At 40.9% G+C, this 19,656-nt stretch overlaps 1 protein-coding gene across 1 annotated transcript in view; it reads left to right on the top strand.

The window, feature by feature from the left end:
- The window catches only part of arhgap10 (Rho GTPase activating protein 10), a 113,950-nt gene extending 98,881 nt beyond the window's left edge, over positions 1-15,069 (top strand). Inside the window, exons 22-23 of the mRNA XM_036137535.1 lie at positions 12,186-12,277; positions 14,157-15,069. Of these exons, the coding sequence (XP_035993428.1) occupies positions 12,186-12,277; positions 14,157-14,245 (181 nt within the window). The 3' untranslated portion in view covers positions 14,246-15,069. The remainder of the gene's footprint in view (positions 1-12,185; positions 12,278-14,156) is intronic.
- The last annotated feature ends 4,587 nt before the right edge of the window (positions 15,070-19,656 follow it).

Genomic DNA, 19,656 nt, shown 5'->3' with positions numbered 1-19,656 from the left:
TTCTGCTAAATCTACTTGGTCATACACATTGATGTCATGATTCATAATATCGTACAGTAACCTTTTCTGTGTTCTGGCATCATTTATCTTGACTGGCATTTGCCTCGTTTCTCCTTTCCTCGTGAAATTCAGCCACAGCTTTTCCCAGTTTCTCTGCTGCACCACGTCCTCACAAGTTGGATACCCTGAAATTTTTTATTTTTTTTTCCTTCTTTTTCCTCTCAACTATCTGTCCTGCCTTTAGCTCTCCAGGCCTTTCACTGGCAGACAGCTGTGGATCATAAGATTGTGGATCTGAGCTGATTTCCTGCCCACCCAAACTGGCAGTAGCCGGGGTGAAGAGCTCGGCTGTAGTTTTGATCCCGCTTTCTACTAGAAACGGATATGAATCCCACCACTGCCCTTCTTCGTTTACTGTGAAGGCAGTCGGTAGCCCTGCTCATCCTCACGTTAGCTCCATGCCAGGATCAACAAGGCTCTGACTCTTCATGGTGGAAATTTTGCAGTAATGAGAAGCAGCAGTTTGCTTGTCTTCAGTTCCTCCTGCTGTCGGCTGTCTATGAATGTGTAAAATAACCCTGATTTATAATTAATAAAATAGAAAGCCTACCTTTGCAGAATTGTTTTTCAATGCAATAATCCCAATAAATGAAATGTTTCTTTTCTATCTACTTTATTAAAGCTGTAAAAAAAAAAAAAATATCCAAAAGGCTTGCATGAGTAAGCCGTTAGTATGTTTTTGTTCTCTCCCAGCCTTACTTGAATTAGATCAAATATTTAAAAAAGAGCAAATTTACTGGAATTAGTTTTATGTTATGGCTAGCTAACGTGACATACACTATATTGTCAAAAGTATTCGCTCACATATCCAAATACAGTATTTTTTTGGACTATAAGTTGCTCCGGAATATAAAACGCATCAGTCAAAAAATGTGCCATAAAGAAGAAAAAAAAGCGTATATAAGTCACACGGGACTTTACACATTTAATTAGACATTTATTTCACATAATCCAAGTTGGTAAACCAACTTATTAAATTACGCAGCTGCATCCACAACCGGCTGAATAACATGGAACATACCTGGGAGGATGAATGGAGTAAATCAGCAGCTCCAACCGGCAAGGTTTTATCCAGCGCATTTCAACGTAACGGGCCGTTATGCTGAAAGTTGTCAAGCTTAGGCTGAAATTAGACCTATTCAGAATTTTTTGAATCGGGCCGAGTCTCAGCTTCATCGTGCGTCCTGCGTCGTCTAGTATACAGGGGATAACGAGGGGCGATTAGCCTCTCACGACCATCTCCCGATCAGGAATCGTACGGTCTGATGAAAATCAAATATGTTTGAAGTTCAGTCGGCCATTGCGAGTGATCGTGAGCGTATCCTGCAGAGCTGTAAGTGTCTACGAGCCGATTACCCCCAACCTCAAACTATGGAGGAGAAAATTTAAAATATCGTACCTGGTTTAAGCTAGCGCTAGCTGTTGTTAGCTTCACTGGCAGCCCAATAACAGGGTTTTGTCGCGGTCTGGGCCCTTTGAGCTTCACCATGCAACACTCGGCTGCATGAATATAGATTAAAACAGGGAAACAACATACAAACATGTGTTCAGTCTTTTTTTTCTATAAGTTAAAGTTTTCAATGAATGTTTAAGTGGTACAGGAGCAGCATATAGTTTTTATAAGCCTAGAGCCCTCTTGTGGCCATAGACGGTAATGTTTACTAGTTGGTTCATGTTGGTCAATACTAATTACCATTTAAATTTGATATATTAGCATACCTCTCAACTTTTGACGACAGTTGAGAGTGAGATTGTGGTCCGACGAGGGGGGGTGGGGGTGCTGTTGGTCGATTGAAGATGGTCCGACGGGGGGGGGGGGGAGCTGTTGGTCGATTCAAGACGGTCACTATTTTAAACGGACTTTGCTTTCATGTTACAGTTTGTAGTAAAACATGACGACTTACCAGAAGTGTTTCACTTTGGATGAGGGAAACTTGTTTGCGCGGCGGCGGTCCTTGCAGCTGTGTTCCCTCTACTACTGGACGTGCGGAAACCATTGTACCGCAAATTGGTTCCGCCATGACGCGAAGTGTCCGTACGCGTGAGTTTCAAGAGTGAGATTTTGATTGTAAGATTGAGATTTTCAAAGTAATGCGTGTGAGCGTGTGCAATTGATGAAATGCGTGTGTCACACGGTCAATGCGTGAGAGTTGAGAGCTATGTATATTAGTCCCACCTGACTGTAAGTTGCAGGATTGGCCAAACTATGAAAAAAAAGTGGGACATTTAGTCCAGAAAATACAGTAATCAAAATCAGGTGTTCCAATCACTTCTGTGGCCACAGGTGTATAAAATCAAGAACTATCTATATAGACTGTTTTTCTACAAACATTAGGAGCTCAGCGAACTCAACAACAAATCCAGTTATATTTATTTGCCCCTAAATATCCCCAGTCAGCTGTCAGTGGTATTATAACAAAGTGGAAGTGATTAGGAACGACAGCAGCTCAGCCACATAACGGTAGGCCACGCAGACTGATGGTGCGGGGGCATCAGATGCTGAGGGGCACAATCTTCAGAGGTCACTAAGTTTCTGCAGAGTCATTATTAGTATCACTTTAATGTGTCCCATTAAGGAGATTCTCCTTACAGCAAGGTGGGACAAGAAAACGTACACATGCCCACACACACAATCACATAATAATTTTAGCAACAATAAAATCAGTAAGTATCCATGTACAAGTCTCAATTAAAACAGGCTAAACAACAAATAACCTTTGTCTTAATGATGACCTGGCTAGTAAAAAGTTTATCCAAATGTGTGTTCTTGATTTAGGATGCCTGAATCTTGTCCCCGATGGTAGTAGCTTGAATTCACTATGGAGTGGGCGATTTGAAGAATGAATTATGTGTTCTGCCTTTTGTAGGACTCTTTTTTTTTTTTTTTTTAAGTTTCTTCTACATTAGGTAATGTCACTCCTATACTTTTGCCAGCAATTCTTACAATTTGCTTAATCCTGCAGCTGATAGACTGCCAAACCAGGTGATAAAAGCGCAAGTGAGGACAGATTCAATCAGTCGTAGAAAATGGTCGTCAACTTTTTTACACACTCCAAACGTATTTAATGTACGGAGGAAGTGGAGTCTTTTTTACTTCTTTACTAACCTTATCTGTGTTTTCACTGTCGATCGCGGCAGACCTCCAAACTTCATGTGGCCTCCAGATTAGCTCAAGAACAGAGCGTAGACAGCTTCCATGAATGGGTCTCTAAGGCTGAGCAGCTACATCCAAGCCATGCATCACTAAGTGTGATGCAACGTGTCGGATGCAGTGGTTTAAAGCACGCCACCACTGGACTCTAGAGCAGTGGAGACACTTGCTCTGGTGTGACAAATCGCACTTCTTTATCTGGTAATCTGATGGCCAAGTCTGGGTTTGGAGGGTTTCTAGAAGACCCACACTTTTCTTTGTGCTAAGCATAACATTTGGTGTAGGTGGGCTCGTGTGTCAGGGTGTTTTCAGGAGCTGCGCTACAACCAATAGTTCCAATTAAAATTAACTCTGAATGTTCCAGCAGACCACGAGAGTTTAGACAGTTCATGCTCCCACATTTTGTGGGAAACACTTGGGAGATGGCCTCTTCTTCTTCCTGAGCACTAGAGCACAAATCAAGGTTCATAAAGACCCGGATGAGAAAGTGAAATCATTGATAAACACGTGGAATCGTCAAGTTCTCGATTTATATTCAAGATTTATGAATTTTAAAAGAACTAAATTAGATAAAACAGGTGCCGATGTCAGAAAAACCTCTGGGGAGACTGTTTGTGAGGGATAAGTGATTATTTTGGTTAGGCCTGGAAAAAAACCAGGGGACATAGGTGAAAGGTCTGATTTTGTTGACTACTGTAGTTATAAATGGTAAATAGAAAAATTCTTACTTTGACCTTGCTTGTGTTTTTTGATTTTATATCTTGTGTGTTTAATCAGGTTTTCGGAATAAATTCTGTTTGTAATCGTTTGTAATCATCAAAAAAAAACAATCTAAAGCTTGATGCTATTTCTGTTGGAGAAGCAATTTCCTTTGCCTCGGCTTAGCTGTTGTGAAGACAATTTTTGGCTGAAATCAATTTACCTGTGATAGATTTGATAAGTTTCCAGGACATTAGAAGGAAACCTGTTTGATTTGTCCTGTTTTATTTACTAATTACTCAATATCTTGTTTTTTACTCTATAATCAGAGGTTTATTTAATCCTCTGCTAGAAGATGGTGATGGAAACATGTATGAAGTAAATGTTTGCATATTTATTTTGTGCTTTACTTTTGCTTAGGGTGCTTATAGGGTGTTCAAGCTTCAATTACATCTGTGCTCTAAAAGAATGAACATAGTTATGTAAAAAAAAAACTTTCTCAATTCCAGGGTTGCACATATCAGAAGATCTTTGCTGCTTATATAGGATTTTAAATATAATGCAACACCCAGATTCGGCTAATCACATACTGTTGGATAGGTGTTAACAGATTGTCTAGGCGAAAAGGAACCAGCGGCACGACCAGAGGGAGGCAATTGTTGTCGCCCATCCAGTCTTGGAAGGGTTATAAGGCCATTTCCAATCAATTTTAAGTCCATTACTCTGTAGTGAACGATGATTCACAAGCAATAACCTTTTCCTCGTAAAGATGCGCAAAAAAGCTGCCTGTGAAGGGCGATGTTAGCATTTCGCTTAGATCTGCACAAGTCAATAATGCCGGATAGATGGATAGATGGATAGATGGATAAAATAGTCTTACTCTGGTTGTCAGAAATTATTTCTGAGTCCTTTTTCCAGTTTTAAATCCTGCAACTGGCTCGCCGCACAAAGCCAATCGTCATCACCCCTCAAAGCTGGCTATAACAGATTGGCACCGATTTATTTATTTATTATTTTTTTAACCCCCATTACAGTATCAGTCTTTTCACAACCACATTAGGGTGACTAAAGAGCACCTTTAACACCTCACCGTAAAGGGTTTGATAAAAAAGGGCTGGTATAGACAGAGGTCAGTGTTCCTGGGAGTGAACTCCCAGCAAAATCACCCCAAGGTTGGAGCCTGCAGCGCTCAGAGGACTTGTGAAACAACTGCAAGAGCTCCATGTCAGACTCTGCAGACATTAGCAGATTGAATGTCACAGTTCATGACAGGATAATTAGAAGAAGACGAACAAGTATAGTTTGTTTAGAAGGGTTGCCTGGAGAAATCCTCCTCTATCTGTAAATGTAAGCTGAGAGAACATCTCAGGCTTGCCAAGCTGAATGAACCCTGGGACTTGTAGAACAGGCTCTTTTGGACGGATGTGACCAAAGTAGAGATGTTTTGGATAAAAGCAAAACCTGCGGTCCGGTATGGTGGTGGACAGGTGATGCAACAACAGGCTCTGTGCTTCTCACAGTCACTGAGAGAGACAAATTGTTCTTTATTTAAGTATTCCAGAGTCAAATGTGAGGACATCACAGCAGATACAATTTATTATCTAAGCTAAGGTTCTGTTTGCTTTTGCTTAACTGTTTTCTTTCAGGTTTTCCCTGTTAGAATCATCTGTCTCCATCTAACCCCATCTTCTGTTTATGGTTAAGGATAGTAAAGTTACAAAGTACAACACAGAGAAGCAGAAAATTAAAAAAAAAATGTATTGCCTCATGACGTTCTGGACACGGCTTTACCTGAATACATGTTGCTGAACAACGATTTATTCGTTTGGTTTACTGAGCTCATCATTGGCGGTGTTTTTTGTTTTTTTCCTTTTGGAAACTTTCTTAGGGCTGGGCAACGATTAAAATATTTAATCGCGATTAATCGCCCTGATTAATCGCTATTAATCGCGATTAATCGCATTGTATTTACAAACTCCAAGAATGAATTCAAAAGTAGTGTAAGAGCACTTTTATTTTTAATGTTCTGCTGCCATATGAACAAAAAGTGTTGTAACATTTGTAGCACTTATCAGTAACACATATTTAGTGTAAAGCTCAACTTAAACATGTAAAACAAAAAATAGCAATAATAATAAATTAAAGCTTATTGCCACTGACAGGGAATTATTATGGGGAAAAAATCTACCAAAAACAGGCAATTTCTGATGGTAACAGCAGGGAGCAGCATTACCATTTTATGTTTAATACCAAAGTTTAACTTGGCAGTGGTTACAACTAACTTGTTTCTGTCATATTCCATGCTGGAAGAACTTTAAACTGAAATGCTTGCTAACTCGATATGCTTGCGTTTATTTGAAGTTGACACGCGGTTTTTTGTTGTTGTGCATATAGTGAATGGCAGGGAAAAACAGGCAAAGACACATGGATACTTTGAAACGAGAAGCGACTTCACCACCGGCGTCGATGCAGACCCCCCCCCGCTCCGCACAAAACTTGTTCCGGCCGCCAACTCACCGCCTCGCCTAAGCGGGAAACAACCGCCTTCCACATGTCAGCTGTGTTTTTTTCCGGCCAGCACCTTTCTTCTTCTTTGAATCCGAGCTTGGCTGACAGCGAGGTTATTGGCGCATTATCGCCACCTACTGTTCTGATTCAAACCCCTACACCGCAGCAACAGACCTTCACAATATAAAGCATGTGAGCACATGCGTTAATGCGCGTATTAAAGAAAATATCGCCGTAATAGTCTGAGTAACGCGAAATTAACGCGTTAACTTGCCCAGCCCTAAACTTTCTAAAAACGTTCCTGCATTGAGACAATGCCACTAGCTATTCTGCTTTTATACGGGCTGTTATAAAATGTTGCATTTAATTCATTAGAAAAGAAAAAAAATGGAGAACTCCTCGTTTAGACATTAAAATAAAAAACTAACTTAACTTGTTTATCTCAAGGTATCTGATCAATTGTTTATTCTGCTTTTATTCGTGAACTTGTCTGCTGCCATGTCCCGGCACGGGTCTAGATGAAGCTCTGCCTAAAAGTCTGGTCCTAGACCACCCACCCCCCCCCCCCCCCCCCCCCCCCCCCAACCCCCCCACCCCCCCCCCCCCCTCCGTATTAACTGCATGTAATTCAGTTCTTCTGCAGGTGGGGTGAAGTGTTAGTGCTCCTCTCCTCCTTCTGGCTGTGACCCAGGGAGACGGTGATTTGTGCTCGGGCCCAGGTTAATGAGTGGATTTGCTGCACTGCCAGCGCACTGTCCCCCCATTGCTGATGTGGAGCAGCTGAGCACCACAGCACTCCACACTGCTTGCAGAGCCATAAATCACCCACAGTCAGGCCTGGACTGAACTGAACAGCTACCCACTGGGGATGGACAAGCGCACTGAGAGAGAGGCAGCGGAGGAAGCAATGCAAAGCGGGGGATGAAAGTGCGAGCGCCGTACTGTGTGTTCACCTTCACAAAATACCCTTTAACGTGCTTTCTCTCTCTCTCTCTCTGTGTTTCAAAGCCATCTATCTCACCTCCATCACTGCCAACGTAACCACTATTCACAACATCCTCCCCACCTCAAGCCCCTCCCCCAGCTGCTCCCCCTAATTGCCTTTATTAGCGTCTCTATGGGAGCGGCAACTAGAAGCAATTTGCTTCATTATGTGCTGTATTAGCGCTGGCCCCGGGGCGGCATGGAGCACAGAGGGAAGCCTGGCTGCACTCTCCCTTTAACAGGACCCCTGCCTCCAACCTTTAAGCGGCTGCAGACCTGTTGGCCCTGACAACAACCAGTTTGTCAGGCGTAGCTACTACTGCTGAAGCTTTGCTGAGAGGGATTTATTATTATTTTTTTTACTTCCACACGTTATGGTCTTGCAGACACTGAATGAAACGATTAAATAAAATAGATTCAACAAAAATGATGATTTCCTGTGTGGTTCCTGTTCCATGCTTAGTTAGAATGCGCTGAATGCAGTCATGCTGATTAGTTGTAAAAACAAGAATCATCATCTGACCGCTCATTCCTGACATTTTCCTATCACAAAATAAAGAATGCATTAATAAAAAAAAAAGAAAAACTGAGCTGGAGGCATCTTTAAAATTATGTGTTTGTGTTGGATTAATATGTGCAGGTTCTGAGCGATTATCCAAATAATCAAATGGCTCTTTTAATGGACTGAGAAAAGTGGGTTATGAAGTTTCATAAACGCTGGTTGTCCTTTTTCTGCCAAACATGCAGCCTGGCACATAATGAGTATTTAGTGTTTTATCTACTACACAAAAAGACCAAGTTTCTGCTCATCCTTTCACGCATTTCTGATCTGCAATAATATCGTAGTAAACGTCTCCGACTCCTCTCTGCTTTATTGCTGGAAAGGAAGAATAATCTTCTGTAACTTAGTTTTGAAAACACGTTATTCTAAGTCCCTGTGAACAACACCCTCTCTGTTGTGATCAATTGCAGATCTGCTCAAGCGCCCGTTTCCTCTGGAGCTGCAGGTTGAGAGTCAACCAGCTGCATCTGACAAGAAAAGCAGGGGGCAAAGGTAATGCAGTGTTTTGTTCCTGTTTGTCCTGCTTCTGTTGCCTTTTCTGATTTTTTTTTTGTCATATTCATTACCCTCATTTAAACAGCCGCCTTCATCTTTCAAGGTCAGCACCATAGATACAGCCTCAAATGCACTGTTAGAAATAATTAAGGAAAGCTTTTTAATCAGAGTATAATATCAGGTCAGTAAAACCTCTGGAGTATCGATCGGGTCAGATCGGTAGTTCATCAGTGTCGGCTGTTTTGGTCTTAACGAAATTAAAAACGGGTGAACCAAAGCGGCAGCAATGAGACGACCCTTAGAGACGGCAATGGTTCTGTAGGTGGAGGCCACAGACGACGTTTCCCTGCAGGAGATTCCAGGAGACAGGCGGCTACCCTAGGAGAGCCGGACAGAACCTTCAGAGGTCCGAAACCCATCAGCAGGACTGGTATCTGCTCCTTTTGTGCAAGAAGAACCAGGATGAGTACTGTCAGAGCTCGACAAAGTGACCTCCAGCGGGCCACTGACGTTAGACCCAGACTATATGAGGGCAGTCTGAGGGCCCGACGTCCTTTAGTGGGCCAGAAAACGGCAGGATTGGCAGGTTGACTCTGAGCTCTGGGACAGACGTGAAGGGGTTTGGAGAAGCTGTGGTGAACGTTATGCTGCCACAGAGCTGTACAGGTTAAATGATGGCACCCTGGCTGCCATTAGGTATCTGGATGAAATCCTTAGACCCGACGTCAGACCCTTCGCTGGTGCGGTGGGCTCCTCCTGGTGAATAACAATGCTTGGCCTAATATGACGAGCGTATATAGGCGTCCCGTAACGATGAAAGAATTGATACCAGTGACTGGCCTCCACACTCGCCTGACCTAAACCCAACAGAACATCTCTGCAGCATCATGTTTAGGTCCATCTGATGCCACCAGGTTGCACCTCAGACTGTCTCAGTGATCCCCTGGTCAGGATCTGGGAGGAAATACTGAGGCACCATCCTTCCTCTCATAAGAAGCCCCGACGGTGTCAGGGATGCATTCAAACACATGGAGGCCACACTGAGGATCATTTAGAGCTGCTGCAGTGATGTTTTTTCAGCAAATTGGACCAGCCTGCTTCTTCGGTTTAACCCCCCCGGGGGGGTTGATAATTTTCTTTTCTTAATGTTGTGGGATCCTTTTGTTCCTAACTCTTCACCCGTTCCACATCAGTATGGATGTCCTGCATGGTTTTTCTTCCAATCTAAACCTGATGAGTTCTCAACCTTTCATTTTTGAGCAGTGTATATAAATATTCGTTGCCTTGGAAAAAGCATTTACCCTCTTTAGAGTTTTTCTGTTTGTTTCAGACCGTCAAATAAATTTATGTTATGTTTAGGGTCGTGCCAAAGGATCCCAATCAGCATTTAGTAAAGACGTTGACTAGGTCACTCAAAAATCTTCATTTTGGATTTTTGAGCCTTTTAGAGGTGATCTTTGAACTATGCTTTGGTCCTGCTGGATAATCTAAGTGTGCTTGAGTTTAAGCCCATGGCCGTAGATTCTCATTCATGGTTTTACCTCCAACATTAGATTCTGAAGCAAGAGAGCAGCCTCAGATCATCCGGCTGTAACCACCACGTTCAACTGTCAGGATGTTTTTTCCTATTTTCCTGAAACGTTGTTGGTTTTGACCCCAGTTGTAACGAGACCTGCACCCTCCAGAAAGTTCCTCTTCTGTCTCTTCAGTCCAGAGAATATTTTCAAAAAGTCATTGAGGCTGTCTTTTCTTTTTGCAAATTTGAGACCTCCTGGATGAATCCTAAATGCGCTCTTAGAGTAATTTTGGTAGATCTGTGATTCCTGTGAAGGTCCACCACAGTACCAGGTTTTCTATCTTTGGGGATATTGATTCTTATTGTGTTTTTCTGGAGCCCCAAAGACAGAATAATGGCTGTGTAGCCATTTATCAGCCGTTCTCAAATTTCTTTCATGGCGCATTACTTTCTTAGATATTTTATCCTACTTTATGTGGGTCTATTTTGGTGTTTTTGTGAATCTGCAGGTCAGGCAGTTACCAGGCCTGGATGTGGCTTGTAGTGAAAATGAATCAAATAAATCTGGCTGATCGTAGTTAAATATAAATTTAATTTAAGGGGCAATTTTCAAACAGTGTTTCCCTTTTAATAAATGAAATACTCACTGCAATTGTATTTATTGTATTGTATTTATACAGATCATATTTGTCTAAAATGAAAAATTGTTGAACAATCTGAAACATGTAAGCAATATGGGGGAAAAAAAGCAAAATAAGAAAAAATATTTGAGGGTGCAAGAATATTTCACAGCACTGCATGAATAATCATGTGTGAAATAGAGTACATCCACAAAAAGAAGAAAAAAAATATGTGCACTGTTTGAAATGATTTCTTTCAAATTAGTTAAAGGTGTTTGCTGTACAATCAATCCACCTTCATTTAAGAACTGTTTGAATAAATCCTTAAAAGCCCCAAATGTATACAATGTTCATAGAGATGATGAGTTTTCTAACCCAAACTATTTGTTCACAGTTTGGTATTTAAATATTTTCCTACAGTGCCTCATCTTTTAATTTCCCCTTTGAGATATTTCATGTGCAGCGTGCGTTTGCAGGAACTGGAGCAAACGCATTACCTCCTCTCCTCCTGACACAAATAGCATCTGATTAAAGATGACAGAAGGTGCATCTCTGTGAATGACGACTCGGCCTGCTTTAGGGGGAAAAAAAAAAAATCTAAATCACTTTCAATGCCATCAAACTCTGCAGAGGACCATGCAAAGAGCTCCATCCGGTCCATTAAGGTTATTTTCATGTAAATACAAGCCCTCGTTTCTGCAAATGCTGCTCTATGTTCTTAGAGAAATCTCCATATGAGGGCTCTGCTGAACATTGTCGTATTGACAACTCTGTGGCCACAAACTTTTTTTTTTTCTCCAGTTTTTGTGCCTCCTTTCTCCTTTTTCTCATCCTACTTTTTTTTTTTGCTGCTCGGTGCAAAGAACATGAAATATTTATCAGGGCATCTTGTGTTGAAGCCAAAATTCAACATAATAATGTTGCCCCCTTTCGAAAATACTAGGTTACCATGTTGTGAAAAACGGTCTTTCCGCAGGGACAGATTTTATGTGATGTCAGGGGAAAGAGCATAAAGACTTTTTTTTTTTTTTTTTTGTCAAAAACTGCAGAGCGATAAATATGGGTTCTTTGATGGCTGCCTCCTATATCAAACTGATTTAAAATTCACTTTCCAAACTCACAAATGTGAGTTTAAAAGCTTAAGCACCGTCGAGGGAGATGTCTGTCTGACGTTTTATTTGTGTGTATGTAAACCCACTTTAGAATCCTGCCGACGGTTTTTTAATTATCTCCCTTGATGGTTGCCGGCGGTGTGTCCTGATGTGTTCCTGCTGTACCCAGACCTGCAGCAGGCACGTCTCACTGGGCGTGCGTGCACCAGCGTGTGCGCGTCCTGCAGGTGCGCTCCCACTTCCCTCCCCGGTCTGTTTGGGCTACAGATAGGGCAAAAAAAAAAAAAAAAAAACGAGAGCGTCGTACCCCAGCGTTTCTGCCGGTGCTCTTTGCTTATATATATATATTCCAGGAAGGGGCCGTTTTCGCTGTTTCAGGCCCGGGCGTGAATGAACAGCCAGACCCTGTGCCCAGATTGAACCGTACGGTAATCCTCCCCAAAGCCCCGCCAGCTCATTGATTGCCTTCATTTTTCAGTGTCGCCGGCAGGAAAGCCAAGGCGGTGTACCCGTGTGAGGCCGAGCACGAGTCCGAGCTCTCTTTCCAGATCGGAGCAATATTCAGCAATGGTAAGTGTTATCTCGAACTCCAGTCGCTCGCTCAGGTACCTGCTCTGGCATATTGGATTTGGGGAGGGAGGAGCGACTGGCCGTCCAATCTGATCTGAACGTGAAGGCAGAGATGAGGGAAGGTAGAACAGTCACATGTTGGGCAGGAGACGCAGATTAGCTCTCGAGGTCCAGCGCTCAATTAGCTTTAATTGCTTCTATAGAAGAATATTTTATTTTATTTTTTTTCCATTTACTAGACACGGATTTTTATAACCAGCTGTGTTGTTTGCAGAGAAGCAGATCAGGATTTCTTTGAGTTTCAGCAACCCAGTTCGCTTAATTATTGTACGGCCTGGGATCGTAATGCTGAAGCTAATTATTTCCTGCTTTGATACACAAAGATGTTCATGTTTTTGGTTTTAAAAAAAAAAGATTAAAGGACTGCACAGGGAGACGCTTTAATTTAATAAAAACAAATGCTTGTTAATCGTCGGGAATCTGTTTTGGGTTAATTAACGGCGCCTTGCAACAGTATTCCCATTATGTCGCATTACAACCACAAACTTCACATTTTATTGAGATTTTATGTGATGGACTGATATAAATCACAGTATGATTTTGTAATAAAGGGGAAGTTATGCATGGTTTGCCAAATTAGTTTCTACTGAAAACATGAAAAAGGGTCATTTGTTTTTGTTTTCCTCCTCATTTACTCCGAAAATCAAATAAAATCTGGTGAAACTAATTGCCTCAGGAAGTCACCTAAGTAGTAAACAGAGTCCAGCTGTGTGTTTAATCTCAGAATAAAGCCTACTGTTCCATGAAGCCATCAGAGGAGCGCATTTGTGTTCTGTGGAGGGCTACCAATTCCTGGTTCGATCCCCACAGACTGCCACTATGGTCCCTGAGCAAGACCCTTAGACCCAGATTGTCCCCCAGGCGCTCTGAGCTACCCACTGCTTCCTAAGGGATAGGTTAAATGCAGAAGATGATTGCAATTGTACATTCTGATGAAAATGACAAAAACTAAAGTTTTTCTTTCAAAGCCCAGATCTTAATGTTAAAGATAAGTAAGAAATGACTTATCTTAGCCAAAAATTTGCCAAAATCATTCTCATTCACCTGGGATGGAAGTAACATTCCCTATAAATAATCAGTCCTCCCCATCAGCGATGTTTTAGTCACGTTTTTCTCCTTTCAAGTCCAGAACTACTTTGGTTCAGTATGTAGTCCGTGTTTACTTCCTGGTTCCTGAGCCAATCATATAAGAGTTCCCAGGGTTCCCAAAACAGAGCGCAGCATAACTTTCTCCTCAACAAGTTGTTTTTTTGTTTCATCTAATTCACAAAGCAATGCTGCCTAAGAACAAATTATAAAAGTCTGTTTACCCTTGATATAAACAGTGGACGGATGCATTTATAGTTAAAATACATTTCCTTGCAGAGTTATGGCCTCTTTTTAGTGAAAACATTGGTCAAATGTAGCATCCCAAAAAAATAGTGCGTAAATACAACTACAAAGTGCACCGTTAAACTGTGTTTATCTAAAGAGAAATCAGATGGATAGTTTTCCACAACAGGCAAGATACTGACTACTCATAACTTCTCTTCTTGAGGCAACCCCATTCCCAATAATCGTAATTAAGACGGAAAAAAATCTGAATCCGAACAACCTTTTTCAACCATAACGATGTTATTATATGATGTTAAAATAATCTAATGGCAGTTATCCTGAAAATAAACAAATAAACAAGTACAAAAGCAACTTGAGTGGACGTGTGCAGTTTAAATTTGATCAAAGTCGCTGTTTGCTCTTTATTTCTGGTCGCTCTCTAACACGCCGAGGCCTTTTTTGTCTGGTGTCTGACCCTCCCACCCATCTCTGCCCTCTCCCACAGTGACCCCGTCGAGAGAGCCAGGCTGGCTGGAGGGGGAGCTGGGAGGAAAGCGGGGCCTCATCCCCGAAAACTACGTGGAGATGCTTTAATGGAAATATTTATAGACACTTTTATCACGCTCACCAAGGATTCACAGCAGAGCCTCTTTCCAAGTAATAATATCAGATTTTTTTTTTTTTGTGGTTTTTTACAGGTAAGCCGTCCCAGATTCAAATATAGACAATTTGACTGCCAAGTAGATTTGACGGTGCGTTTTACAGTGTTCTGCTGTACATTACATGCTGTAGCCCTTTAGTGACCAAGTAAATGTGCAGCAGCGCCGGAGTATGGGTGTCTGCCTGAGCTCACTCTCCTCTGCCCTGTTATACATGGTATCCATGAGCTCAAAGTCAAAGGGAGATCCTCAGAAACTCCAGTACTCAACCCGCTTTAGCTTTAAACCCTCTCCACCATCAAATGCAGACCATTTTTTTTTTGTTATTAGATTGGAAATACCTGAGTGCCTTAATCACAGAAACTCAGAGTTGTGTGCATCTGTTTACGGTTCTGTCTGAGACCAGTTGGAGTGGGGCTGCTTTCGCCTATAAAATGTTTTATTTGTGCCCGGCATTAGAAATACCTAGTTATTAAAATGAGGCACATCGCCGCTATAATTTAATTTAATTGGCACATTTATTGCATGATATTTGAATTTTCGAACACACCTCGTTCTCTTGTTGTTGTCTGTGCACTTAGAAACGGTGAATTTTTTCGTGTTGCCTGATGATCTTTCACGTTAAACACCAGCGTCAGTCAGTCAGGGTCATCGGAGACCGCAAAGCCAAGTGTCCTTATTTTCAAACGGCCGCTTCCTTTTCTACGTTTGTTCTTAACGTTGCTCCAGTTCTGAGCAGAAAAAAAAAAGATACACTCCAACAAAGCTGAATTTTAAAGTACCTCAAAAAAAAAAACATTTTAAGCTTGTGCTGTGTTCATGTTAGAGATATAAAAAGTTACAACAAAGGACATCCATTGTGTTCTGTGATGGACTGGTTTTATCTTTTTCTTTAGACTGGTTTATAGCGTGCATCGATGCAACATTACATTTAATCTCCCAGCTCTTGTGCTAAACACTGTATTTTTTTTCTCTGAGCTTTGGTTTCGCACGTTGTTTTCAGCTCTGGTTGCAGTAATTTAAAATGATTCTTGGCATTCTTGAAGGCCTTTCACTTTTCTTATTTTTTTTTCAACTTTGTTGCATCCTGTTGATCAATGTTAAAAAAAAAAGTTGTTGTTTTCTTTTCCCTTGTTCGCTGTACAATAATTTTTAAATGTTTTTTTTCCCCTATCTATTAAAAATAATTGTACGGACAATATATCTTGTATTTGTTTTTTTTATTATTGAACCACAAAAATCCCCAGCTGTTGTGATTTTTGCATTTTATATATATGCCCACTTTTTGAAATGCTAAATCACATAAACGAATAAATAACATTTATTCGTTTAAACAGTAAATAGTTTTCTTTTCATATATATATATATATATATATATATATATATATATATATATATATATATATATATATATATATATATATATATATATATATATATATATATATATAGAATGAAGTTAAAAACGCAGTAAGAAGTTGTCATGATGGCTCATCCATTGCGTCGAGTGAGAGGGACACATTTTCCCACAGAGCCCAGGGATAAAGTGAATGGCAGGTGGCTGATTTACAGCTACATTGAGCCAAACATGACGTGAAATGTAGGTCTTACTCTTTAATGACCTGCACTGATCCAAAACGCCTAAAAGCCACTTCTGAAATTTTATCTCCGTAAAAAGGATTAAAGTTAGATGAGAAATCACTAATGCTCTCCTCAACCATTCAATAAAACAAGAGCTTCATGCATGCCAATTTCTTGGCTACATGTTTGGTAATTAAGACAGCAAATGACCTTTGACCTTACGTAATTACCTGGAGACGGTGATTACGTAAGGTCCTCTTCTGTTCAGTCATGTAATCGCGCGCGTGCTTTTTGAACCTAAGGGATTAGACGCTGTGGTGTGACTCCACCGGCTACCTGAAGGAACTGCGGCCATGATGATAATGTAATGAAATGAGGCAGGGCTAATGAGATGGGAAAAGTATTCCTCCACCACCCCACGGGGCCCTTCATCATCTTCCCTCTGCCAGGATGTTGCTGAATCATAAAGACGTCCACCCTGCCTGCCTCTCGCTTTGCTTCGGACTGAAAGCATGCCACGTCTTCGTCTGCCCTCATTTCTCCCGTTTCCTCTGCCTACCTTCCTGTCTCTCTCTATAGCATTTATGCTCCTCTTTTTCTTTTCGCCCCTAAACTAGCTCTCCTCGCTGCTTTACCTCTCCGCTGCTCTTGTAGGCACGTTAACATGAAATTTGTTCATTCAGTTCTCCTTGTGAGTTCAGGAAAGGATTGCTTGTGGTACTTCAGACAAATCAGCTTCACGTTTTAAGCCTTTGATGTAAAACCACTTGAGGCTGGGAAATATATTCCGATTTTTCTAACCTTCACTTGCTCCACATTTCCTACCCAGTTTTCATGTCAAAGCTTTATAGTTTTTTCAGCCTCAAACTTCCAAAGTTTTCTAATGATACTGTTGACCCCTTTTTTAGAGGGCAAATGCAAAACATTATGAAGTGAGAGATGATCAGGGTTTAAATGTGTAACCTGTAAAAACCACAGAATTGATGGACAATGAAAGGATGTATGGAAAAACTATAAATCACTATGCAGAAGAAATGAACAGTTGGATAACGAATAGATGAAAGAGTAAAAGAATTGATAATATGAATGGATAGATAGTACAACATTTAATGGATTAAACCAGGGGGGTCCAAACTTTTTGCCATGGGGGCCAATGATCTCAGAAAGTACTCAGGGGCCACAAAATGTAACCTTTTTTTAATCAAAATGGCAAAAAAAAAAATGTTTTTGTTTTTTGTTTTTACCTGCTCTACAATAAACTAAACAACCAAAATACTTGAATGAAACAAGCAAATTAGTCTGATTTCTGTAGAAAAGGAATTTGTAGATCAATTCAGATTTGAAACATAATAATACTATTGCAGGTTTGCAATAATGTCCTAAACTGTTTGGGTTGATCGTCTTTTTCTGTTTTTGTTTTTTTTTGTCTTTTCAGCCACAAGAGCAGGATTAATTCGGCCTCACTCTTGCTTTATTTTACCAAGTTAAATAAATTGGTGCACCCAGGTCTGCCTTTTGATAAAATGTTTGCGGTCTTTTACTATAAACTTAAATGAAAAGCAAAAATATGGCTCATAAAAGCTTACATTTTCCCTTTTAAGACGATTTTAAATAGTTTTTTTGAAAGTCCTCTTATCAGGGAAAATTGCCCAACTTTTTAAAAGCGTATCGCCACAACCATCTGAGCTGGCAAAACCAAATTTAGGCCATTCTTGAGCTGTGATTGAGGGCCACCCAAAACTACTCAGAGGGCCACAAATGGCCCCCGGGCCACACTTTGGACACCCCTGGATTAAATGATCCATGTGTAAATGGACGTACGAGTGAATGGACAAATGGATGGATATAAAGTACTTCTGCAAACATTTATGATGGAATGCTATTAATGCAGCAGCATGCCAAGACGTTTTGGACAATTACACACTTTAAACTTGCGGGCAACAGTTTTGGAACAGTTTCCTTCTGGTTCTAATATAACTGTTCTCTAGGGCACAGAATAAGGTCCAAAAAGACATGAATGAGCAAATTCGATGTGGTGGACCTTCACCTGATAGAATACCTCTGGGGGGAATCGGGGTGGAAACTTTAAGCAAGGCGTTCTCGTCCAACATCAGTCTCTGACCTCAAAGATGTCTCCTGGAACCGTGGTCAGAAACTCCATGTTGCCTTTTCTCCTCATATTGCTCCAAAATTTATATTGTTGGTGAAAAAAAATTCAACATCTTGGCAACTTTGTAAATCTTTAACCTCAACAAAAGCTCAGTGGAGTAAAAGGTTTGTATATGCAAACATTTTTATCCTACATTTCCTTTTCCATACATATCCAGACCTGGACAACACGTCAGTTCTTTATCTTTCAGGAGGGGGAAAGAATGCTGAACATACTGTATTTTTTGGTCAAGGCAAAACGTAGTTGTGTTTGTGTGAAACTCTCCAGAGCCTTGCTCGTCTCCCGCTTCATGGACCGGTTCTGGCCGTGTTCCAGCTGTCCTCTGCTTCCCGTGACGCAGTGTCCTTCAGCCTTACAACACACCGTGACTCAGCTTGGATCAAAGCTTCCCAGCCGTTTACCTGCCGCTGTGAGAAAAATGATGCAACTGGACAATATGTTTGAATTTCACCAAATGCAACCGCAGTTGCTAACGCTAACTTAATGCTTTCTGGTGTCTCTGTGCGTTTCCTTAAGGGAGCGAAGCTCAAATATAATCATAGTAAGACTTGATGTATTATGGAGGATGAAAACTCAGCGGGAATTCGCAGAAAAGTGAATTTCATACATAAAGGAGTGAGTGTGGAGAGGGGGGGGGGTGCTCGGCTTAGAAAGTGGGCCACAGAAGCTGCCATGTGCGCGGGTGCAGCCGTGAAATCAGCCTGATCCAATAGATTCTGTTTATCTGGCACGACTACAAGTGAAAGCAATTGGAAATCTGGGGGAGATTTGGAGAAGGCTGTGATTCAGGAGGGGGGGGGGGCAAAAAGAAAAGTAATACTGTCTGCTCTCCAGTCTGGCAAAGCAGGCGTTTGTTCAGATCCGACTTTAACAAGGTTAATGGTGATTTTTCTCCACAGGTTCATTTTTACTGTAAAATTCTCCTGCCTTCCTCTTCCTCTCCCCTTTGTTCCTCTTCCTCGTGCTCAGCCTGCTGCTGCTGCTCATCAGGTCCTCTTCTCTGTGCTGCTACGGTTCTTTATTAGCTCTTCATCTTTCCCCAGGCCCTTAATGCAGTTGTTTAGATTCTACATATAACAGGCAATTTATTTTTAGTGCAGCAGAGCTAAACTGCGTTCAACGATTTTCATCTACGTAAACTAATCATCCCCTACAACACCTTAAAAATCTATTTTAAGAAGTGAATAGCCTTTTCAAGCAAACTGTTTCAAATAGTAAAATAAAAATACATATATTGCAGTATATTTCTTTTTCAAAATCAAAGCAAAGATTATTAATGCTGCAATTAAAATGTAAAGGATTACTGAAATTAAGGACAAAATTTACTTTTACAAAACAATATCTATTCCCACCTGTATAACTAAAGAAAATAACAAACATGAAATGTTTTAATCATCACAATAATTCAACTGTTTCACAAAGAGAGTAGAAACATTAAATCACAATTAAACTAAGACACAAATGAAAGATAGCGGAAATTATATCAAGAAAATAATTAAAAACGAATACAGCCTCTTTAGAAAGATATTTAGGAAAAACAAATCTGAACGATATATAAAACAATTGAAGCTCGTTCAACAGTCAAGGCTCATCAG

This window comes from Fundulus heteroclitus, chromosome 5, assembly GCF_011125445.2.
Source record: "Fundulus heteroclitus isolate FHET01 chromosome 5, MU-UCD_Fhet_4.1, whole genome shotgun sequence".
Taxonomy (NCBI): domain Eukaryota; kingdom Metazoa; phylum Chordata; class Actinopteri; order Cyprinodontiformes; family Fundulidae; genus Fundulus; species Fundulus heteroclitus.
The sequence above is the reverse complement of the archived record's forward strand: the minus strand, read 5'-3'. Positions and strand labels throughout refer to the sequence as shown.